We start from the raw sequence: 9,559 nt of genomic DNA on the forward strand, positions 1-9,559 counted from the left end.
CGGGGGGTCGGGCTAGAAGATCTATTAGGTCCCTTCCGACCCTAAAACTATGAAACTATGAAACTTACCGCTACATCAGAGGTGTACATCAGGGGCTCGGTGAACAACTGTTCACCAGGGCGCCCTTGGCAAAAACCAGGCGTAATAGCCACAAACTCCTGGAAGATCAATTCAGGTTCAACATTAGGAAAAACTTCTTCACAGTCAGGGTTTCCAAACTGGGAATAAGCTCCCACCAGGGGTGGAGCAATCGTCTACCCTGGAAATCCTCAAGAGGAGACTGGACAGTCCCCTTCCTGGGGTCTCCTGATCCCAGTTATCTTTCCTGCTTGGTGCAGGGGCTGAAGTTGATGATCTTCTGAGGTCCCTTCCAGCCCCCACAATCTATTAATCTATGTGAGCACACCTGATGTAAGGTTTGCAGCAAGAAGTACAAACCCTCCGCAGGGCTGGGAAAGTGAAGAGAGAGGTTCCCAGAAAGGGCAATGAGACAGCAATGGGGACAACGGGCCAGAGGGACAAGTTCTCTTTTCTTTCACCTGCCCCTTCCTGTTGCCACATCCCTGGTCTCATTTTGCAATGGAGGAAGAGAGAAGGCTGCTGGCGGCTCTTGTGTCCCCACATCTTCCCCAAAGGCTTCCCCATGCTCCCTTGAGCCACCGCACCTTTCCTGCCTGGGAGGAGCTCCGACACCAAGAAAAAAAAGCAAAGAAAATGTTAGGGATGATTATGAAGGGAACAGGGAACAAAGTAGAAAGTCTCACGATGCCCCTTTGTCAACCCATGGTGCAACCACACCCTGGATACTGCACCCAGCTCTGCTCCCTGCACCTCCTAAAGGACAGAGTAGAGCTGGAGAAGGTACAGAGAAGGGCAGTGTGGGGGGTCAGTGCTATTGGAGCAGACTGATGAGGCCAGGCTTGGTGGGGTTAGGAGAGAGGTGCTGGAGGGGGGACAGGATGGGGGTTTACACCATACTAAGTGGGGAAGAGACAGTCCAGGGGTATAAATTCCTGGCCGTCTCTCACCAGACAAGGAAGAGGGGTCCTTGCGTGAATTGAGCAGGCTGCTAGTGTAACACCGACACCAGGACGGTCATTCCCCACCACGTGGCGTGAAATGGAGGAGTTCACAGGCACCAGGCACAGGGGAAGCAGAGAGTCCAGCCAGATCCACTCAGGGGCTGGGTCCATGCTGGGGGAAAGTGGCATCGGGGGCTGTGGGGCACAAGTGTGTGGGTCACAGCCTCAGTGTCACCATGTCCTGGACCCTCGATGGCTGCAAGGGGGAGAGGAATGGGGGAAAACCCTGCTTGGACCCCATTGCTCTCCCATGCAGCACTGCTCTCTGCTGCCCTGGGACATGGGAGACCGGGGAGGACAGACTTGGGGTAAGCCCATCCATGGCAGCTCTGATGTTCTCATGTAGAGCAACAGCCAGTGTTGAGGTGTGGGGTGATCCCCCACCACTGGCTGTCCAGCCCCTCCAGGAACACCTCCAGAGATGGTTCAATGGAAAGCGTAGACACACAATTAAGGGAAGGTGACCCCGCAGGCCATGAAGAAGATCAACCTCCCAATAGGTGGCTCCTTCCCTCCCCGCTTTTATTGCTGTGACAGACTCATCATCACAGGGGTGGCTATGACTTCCCGTTGTGGCCTTGCTGCTCGTGCCTGGCTCAAACGCAAATGCTGCCCTGCCTCAATTTCTTGCCTGCCATGCCTTGTTCTTAAATATTATAGGTTAAAATGGGGAGGCTCCCAACAGGCTTAATCCAAATAAGTTCCCACTGGGTCTTTCCTGAGACCCTGCTGGGCTCAAGCCAGCCCTCAGGCTTGGTAAGTCCTGATCAGCCTGACTAGGTCCCTGTAGGGCACCAAGAGCCTTAAGGGATAATTGCCCGGCTCCTTCACCTCCCCTATACCGCACCCTAAGCCTCGTGGATGTCCTGTCCCATTGATGTAACTGTATATAAACTTGGGCCTCTTGGACCCTTGGCCTCCCCCCCGTCCCACATCCAGCCCCTCCTCTGGGCTCTCAGACCCTCTCATCTGGCTGGCCCGCTCAGGTCTCATGGATGCTCTGGCCCAGATCAACCTTTCCCTGGCTCCTGGGTCACTGGGTTATCTAAAGAGGCCTTGAGCCTGCTCCAGCAGGGCTCAAGGCTACACTACTGATCTAACGCAAATGAATAAAGAACCTCACTGCCCTTTGGCAGACATCTCAAGCCCTCTGGGTGTTTAACATAAACCCACTTGCCCATAAGCCCAGCTTTCTCAGTCCAAGGAACTTGCCTCGGTTCCCAGGCCTAGAGAATTGTTCAGCCAAAATCCAGGCCTTTTCTGCAGCCCTGCAGCCAGGAGCTCCTTACTTCTTGGTTGCTGGAGAGAGACGCCCTGACTGGTGGAGGCTCTGGGCTTATACGTGTAACTCTCAGTGCACGGCCCTACCCACGGCTGCGTCCAGATGTTTGGTACCTGGGGTACCAGGTAGCTTTATCCCTGCTCAGCTCCCCTAAGAGTGGTCAGAAGCTCCCTGGGAGGAGGGACTCCCTTTTACAATGGAGAGGCCTTGCAGACTAAGGAGTAACAATTTACAGAATTTAAGTATATACAGGAAATAATTATAATATGCATGCAAATATTAAATATCAGAAGTTTGAAATACTCCATTTACAATGCAACTAGGGTGAGTTTATACAAAAAAGCAGTTCACAACTATTTACACTGAAGAGATGATCAGGTTGACGGATACGAAGATAATAACTGATACACTATGCTAAATACTCATTATATTAGTCCCCTAATTAATTATTCACAACTAATGCCTTCAAGAGACATTTGGATGTCTATCCTGCTGGGATCTTATGACCCCTGCTGACTTTCTGCCCTTCGGGCAAGGTGCTGGACTCGATGATCTCCCGAGGTCCCTTCCAGCCCTAATGTCTAGGTCTATGGAACAGACGTTCACCACAACTTATTACCAAAGGATGGAGAGAGGGGCAGTCCCTCACTCCTCCCATCATGCATTTTGAGGGCTCCAGCTGTCTCCCATAGGCCCAGACATCTCGCAGCCTGCAGAGCCTGTTCCCACCCCAGACCTCGGCAACGCACAGATTCTTCCCCGCACACCTCTGTGCACACTCCCCTGCCTGTGCGCCGCCTCTCCAAGCCCACACGGCTATTTACACAATTACTCGTGCAGAGAAAGAGCTCACTGCTGCAGGCAGGCCAGGCAGCACCTCTGCACGCAGGTTGCCACTAGGAAAGCGATGATGTTCTCCGGCTCTATGTCCACCTCCAACGGGCTTTCAGGTGCCCAAAGGCACACTCTATGCTCATGCAGCATTTGCTTAGCTGGTAGCTGAAGGTCTGTTCTTGTAAGACAGTCACTTGCCCCCCTCCCCCCCCACACGATAGGGCTTCATGAGCCAGGGCTGGGGTGGGTAAGCTGCATCAGCAAGGATGAGGGGGGCACTGACACACCCCGGATGACAATCTCCAGCAGTCCTGGGGCATATTGGCTGGGGATATATGGCAAAACAGGGGTGATGGGATTGTGTAGTATTCCCTGTGGTGGTGGGCTTTGTGAGGCCATGCTCCCTCATCTGCTCTCACCTCAGTTTATGAAATCAGATGATCCTTTACTATTAATGGCTGGGTGAGGGCAGAGCGGGGAGGAGGGGGTTTAGGAACTTGGCAGTTTGTGGTTAGGATTTACTCCTTATCTGTTATTAACACTCTTACTATTGCTTTACATGTTTTCTCAGTGCTTGTGAAATTCTCAATGAAGTAAAGTTCAGAGAAGGACTTTTGAAAGTGTGCAGAGCTGTTTACTTCCAAACAAGGACAAGTGTCAATTAAATCCATCTCTCTTCATTCTCCAGAGTGTCCAAATCGCATCCCCTAGTAGCAATCCAATCCTCATCCTCTTCCAACAAAGTTCCCGTCTTCTCCATCCATCCCAATCCCTGCCACTAGTCCCCAAACAGCATACATCCCTTTCCCTGAGACTCATCAACTCCACACACCCCGGTGCTTTCCCCCGATCTCTCCTGGGCACAGCTGCAGGTGAAGACTGGCCCCAAATTCCTTTCACGTTTCCCTGAAGGCATCATTGCAAACATCATAAGTCACTTCACCCAGCAGCCAACAATTTCATTTGTTATTTGAATTAGAAAATCCCCTGGCCACCCCGACAATTCCCTGAGTCTTGGATGGCAAAGGTAGGCAGCCCAAGGGCTGCACCATGCCAGGGCTGGCCAGCACCCTAGAAATACGGGCCCTGCACCTGCCTTGAGCTGGCTCCGGCACGGGGCCAGGGCAGACCAGCTGGTGCGGGGACCCACTGCTCCAATCCCGGGGTGGGAGAGGGTCCCTGCATGAGCTGATCTGCCCCGGCCTCATGCCAGAGCTGGCCTGAGGTGGGTGCGGGGCCCAGGGTATATCAGCCTGTGCGGCGATCCTGCCCTGCCCTGGGGCTGGGGCGGGGGGGGGGGCCCCCACATGAGCTGATCGGCCCCAGCCCCACTGGCCCCAGGCAGCAGCACCTGGCTCCTGTCAGCCAGCAGGCAGATCGGGGCCCACCGGCACCCCCAGGAGGGCTGCGGGGCTGTGCCGGAGTCCTCCTGGGGGTGCGTGTCCTTCCTTCCAGGTGACAGGAGCTGGCAGCACTGATCTTCCCGGCACTGGGTGCGAGTTGCGCCCAGCATGGGTCTGTCATCTGGCAGGCAGATCAGGGGCCCACACCCCCGGGGAGTAGTCCGGCACAGCCCCCACAGCCCTCCCGGGGGTGCGGGCAAGCCCCCGATCTGCCTGCCGGATGAGAGGAGCCAGGTGCTGCGCTGAAGCCACGAAGCCTGGCTTCGAAACTCGAAACATTTTGAAACTTTCAAAATGTTTCGAGTTCCCTTGTTTCGTTTCAAAGCTGTTTCAAAGGCTTTTGTTTCCTTTTGAATTTGCTGTTTCAAGTTCGAACCACATCGAAACAGCTTCCAAATGAAATGCTGGGTGAGATTTCACACAGCTCTACATGCCACCACTGCAGTGGAAGGCAAACCCCCCCGGTCTGGGCCGGTCTGGCCACGGGCTCCAATCAGAGGAGTGTGATGAGGCCACCGGTTGCCATCATCCCCTCATGCCTCACGGCTGGGGAACTGGCTCCGAGGTCGGACCCAGAGGGTGGCAGTGGACAGAACTGAATCAATGCGGCACCCAGTGACTAGTGGCCCCTTTTTCAGACCTGTTCTCTTTCAAGTCTTCATAAATGGTCTGGATTTTGGTGTCAAAATCGGACTGACCGAGTTTGCTGCCAACCTCAAACTTTGGGGAAAGTGTCCACACTTGAGGATAGTCTGGTGATCCAGGCTGACCTCAATAGGTTTGGAAGGCGAGTGGATGAAAACCTGATGGCATTCAATATGGAGAAATGCAAGGTGCTCCACCTGGGGAATAAAAACCTGCATCACATGTATAGGCTTGGCAATGCTACACTCACTAGCACCATGGCCGAAAGACACTTGGGGTCATGACTGACCACACGATGAACATGAGCCACCAATGCGATACCACAGCCAGCAAAACGAACAAAACTCTGGCTTGCATCTACCAATGCATGTTGAGCAAGACCCAGGATGTCATCCTCCCGCTGCACTCAGCCGTGGCGAGACCGCAGCTGGAGTACTGCGTCCAGTCTGGGGCTATACAATTCAGGAAGGACGCGGAGAAGCTTGAGAGTGCCGAGGAGAGCCACGCGCATGGTCAGAGCGCAGGAGAACAGGCCTCATGAAGAGGGGCTGAGAGCCATGGGACTCTTCAGCCTGGAGAAGCGCAGGCTCAGGGGTGATCTGGTGGCCACCTATAAGTACATCGGGGTGCTCACCAGGAACTGGGGGAACGTCTGTTCACCAGAGCGCCCCAGGGGATGACATGGTCCAAGGGTCACAGACTCCTGCAAGACCATTTTAGGGTGGACATAAGGAAAAATGTATTTACTGTCCGAGCCCCCAAGGCCTGGAATAGACTGCCGGCAGAGGTGGTGCAAGCACCCACTCTGGACTCATTAAGAGACATTTGGATGTTTATCTTGCTGGGGTCTTTGAACCCCAGCTGACTTCCTGCCCCTGGGGCAGGGGGCTGGACTCGATCTTCCGAGGTCCCTTCCAGTCCGAACGCCTATGACATCTATGAGATCTAAGGGCGCAGGGCCTGGTCCCAGGGCCAGTTGACACTGGGAGGAGAAGAAACCCAACCCCCACCACCGTCGTTCCCACACTCTGCTATGAAATGAAGCATCAGCCCTGGCTCCCACCACTGGCTCCTGCAGCCCAAGAAGGGCTGGCAAGGATTGCCGGGCCGGTCCAGGTTCCTGTTGCCACATCCCTGGTCTCATTTTCCAACGGGGGGGAAAGAGAGAAGGCTGCCGGCAGCCTTTATCACCCCACGTCTTCCCCAAAGGCTTCCCTGGGCCCCCTGAGCCAGCGCACCTTTCCTCCCTGGGAGCAGCTCCGCCACCAACAACGAAGCAAAGAAAACATTAGGGACGGTTAAGAAGGGAACAGGGAACAAAGTGGAACATCTTGCGATGCCCCTTCATCACCCCACGTGCATTCACAGCCTGAGTACGGCGCCCAGCTCTGCTCCCCGCACCTCCAGAAGGAAGGTGAAGAGCTGGGGAAGGTGCAGAGAAGGGCAGCGAGGGGGTCGGGGCTATGGGGGAGACTAATGAGGCCAGGCCTAGGGGGGTTAGGAGAGAGGTGCTGGAGAGGGGCAGGACGGGGTTTACACCGTACTAAGGAGGGAAGAGACATTCCCAGGGACCGATTCCTGGCTGCCTCTCGCCAGACAAGGCTGAGGAGTCCCAGCACAAAACGAGCAGGCCGGCAGTGTAACACCGACACCAGGACGGTCGTTTCCCCCCGTGGAGGGTAAAAGGAGGGAGTTCGTGGGCACCGGGCATGGAGGGAGCGGAGAGTCCAGCCAGATCCACCCAGGGGCTGGGCCCATGCTGGGGGAAAGGGGCATCGGGGGCTGCGGGGCACGGCCTCGGGGTCACCACATCCTGGACTCTCGATGACTGCGAGGGGAAGAGGAACGAGGGAAAACCCTGCTCAGACCCCGTCACTCTCCCGCCCAGCACCGCGCTAGGCTGACATGGGAGACTGGGCAGGACAGACCTGGGGTCTGACCCGGTCCACGGCAGTTCTCAAGTAGAGCAACAGCCAGTGTCGAGGCATGGGATGATCCCATGTTCCGATCTGGGCAATACTCAGGGAACTTGAGGGAAAAGCTGCCCCTTTGCAAAGTCAAACAGGGCAAAGGTGGATCTTGCAGGGAGGAGGCGGCGGCGGCATTCAGAGATGAATCAGCAGAGGGTGGGGTTCCCCTTTCTAGGGACCAGCTTGGTATATAAGGAGCCACCTTTGCTGCCGGACCCCAGCTGACTCGGTCGGGCAGAGGGACACCCGCAGCGCCCATGGCTCTCAAGTCCGTCACAGGGCTGGTGAGTACCAGCCCTTCTCCCTGGTCGGGGGCTCTGGCCATAGGGGCTGGGGAGCATCTGTGACCTGGATTTTTTCCACTTCTCCAAAGTGCTGTCACTTGAGCTTCCCTCTCTTTTCCCCCTTCTCAGACCACCCCCTGCGTCCTGGCTTTTGACTGTGGTTTTCAGGCTGGGAGGCACGTGAGAATCCAGGGCTCTGTTCCTTGCGGCTCCCAGTGGTAAGTGACTGGACACGTAAAAGTCTCACCCGGCCGTTCAGGGGTGTCCGGATCTGGCATCAGATCCCATCTCGCCTTAATGACAGGGTGGGGTGTGCTGCTCCGGCGGTGGGACCCGAAGGGGTTCTCCCTCCTCAGACTGCTGTACCATGCTCCCGCGGTGGGACCCCGAGCAGCTGACCAGCCTGCCCAGGCTGTGGAGACTGGAAGCACTGGCCACACGCCCCATGCAAACCACCGGGTCATTACAAGCAATTTGCATTGCAACTTTGTCGCTTACTCCGGTTTTCTCACGCTGTTAACTGAAGAAATGTGTGGTCAGGCCACGACTTGCAGCGTGCTAAGGGTAATGTGTGTCAGGGTCGGGATTGTATAGGAATCTTGGACAGGGCTGATCCCATTTTGGGCAGGGAGCTGGGCTAGCTGTGACCTCCGGAGCCCCCTGCCAGCCCCACTGCCCCAGGATTCCTAGGACCGCAGGATTGCTGATGCTTTAGGATGCCTTTCTACATCAGAGCATCAGCAGGGCTAGACTGGGTCAGACCCACGGTCCATCCAGGCCAGAGTCCCTCTCTGCCTGCGGCAGGCGTGCATGCGATACAGTGCAAAGAGAGCATTGAGCTGGGAATTTCTATCAAGCGATCCAACCCCTATTCGATACCCGCCATGGACTGATCTAGAGATACCCAAGGAAATCTCCCCAGCCATCCTGTTCAACAGCCATGAATAGATCCATCCCCCATGAATTTATCCAGGCCGCACTGATCCTGGCTCCTCTGCCTCCGCCACCTCCTGTGGCCACGACTTCCATCAGAGAACGATGCATTGCTTTAAAAAGTCCTGTCTTGTTACTTTTACACCTGTCACCTACTCATTTCAGCAGGTGTCTCCTGGTTCTAGTGTCCTGGGACTTGATGAACAACAGCAGCCTGGTCACTTGGTCCACAGCCTTCGTGACTCTTTCCACTCCCCACTCAGCCGTCTCCTTTCCAAATGAAAGAGCCCTGGGTTATTTTAGTCTCTCCTGGCCTGGCAGCTGGTTCAGGCCCTAGGTCCACAAGCTGCCCCCTGGGTTTAAGCTCCAGTTGAGGGTTGGGGGCTGGGGCTAGGAGCTCGGGCTCTCATGGGTCTCACCTTTGCCTGCCCCCCAGGTTCTCCGTGAACTTCTGCTGTTCGGATGGGCCCAGCTGCGATATAGCTTTTCACTTCAACCCCCGCTTGGACCAGAACTGTGTGGTGTCCAACACCTTCCAGAACCACAGCTGGCAGTGTAACCAGACCAAGGAGGAGAACCCGTTCAAGCACGGGGCCTCCTTCCAGCTGGACATCCACATGACTGAAGAGCACTTTGAGGTACTGGGGGGCCAGTGGGCCATGGGCTCCCCCCCAGGCTGGGCCAGGCAGGGCAGGGAGGGGATTGTGGGGGGAGATAGGCCAGTAGCCCACAAACAGCATTAGTGGGATCCAGGCCCAGGGGGGCAGAGGCTCTTCTGCAGCCCAAGACTGGGAACTGGGCTTAGAGCTGTGCTGACTTGGTGTGGAGGGGTGGCACGTGTGTGCAGGTGTGTCTGCAGGTGTGGGAATGAGTAGTGGAGGTGTTGGCAGATGGGTGTGTTTGTGTGTGTTGCCATCTAGGCATGTGTGCATGTGCACCTGCATGTGTGCATGCATGTGAATGTAAGTATGTACACGCATGCCCCCCTGCCCTACCTCTGCCCAGCAGAAGCCGAGGCTGTGACATGCCCCTAAGGTCAACTACCCAGCTCAGCCCTGGAGACAAATCCCCTGGCTCCAGGCCCCAAACAGGGGCTGGAAGAGATCCCCCAGACATCCTTTCCCTA

At 55.9% G+C, this 9,559-nt stretch overlaps 1 protein-coding gene across 1 annotated transcript in view; it reads left to right on the forward strand.

Annotated features, from left to right (window-relative positions):
- Positions 1-9,559, forward strand: part of LOC102372019 (galectin-4) — a 21,647-nt gene that overhangs the window by 11,785 nt on the left and 303 nt on the right. Inside the window, exons 5-7 of the mRNA XM_006036954.2 lie at positions 7,438-7,500; positions 7,630-7,718; positions 8,870-9,071. Coding sequence (XP_006037016.1) covers positions 7,438-7,500; positions 7,630-7,718; positions 8,870-9,071 — 354 coding nt within the window. The remainder of the gene's footprint in view (positions 1-7,437; positions 7,501-7,629; positions 7,719-8,869; positions 9,072-9,559) is intronic.

Source organism: Alligator sinensis, unplaced genomic scaffold, assembly GCF_000455745.1.
Source record: "Alligator sinensis unplaced genomic scaffold, ASM45574v1 scaffold107_1, whole genome shotgun sequence".
Taxonomy (NCBI): domain Eukaryota; kingdom Metazoa; phylum Chordata; order Crocodylia; family Alligatoridae; genus Alligator; species Alligator sinensis.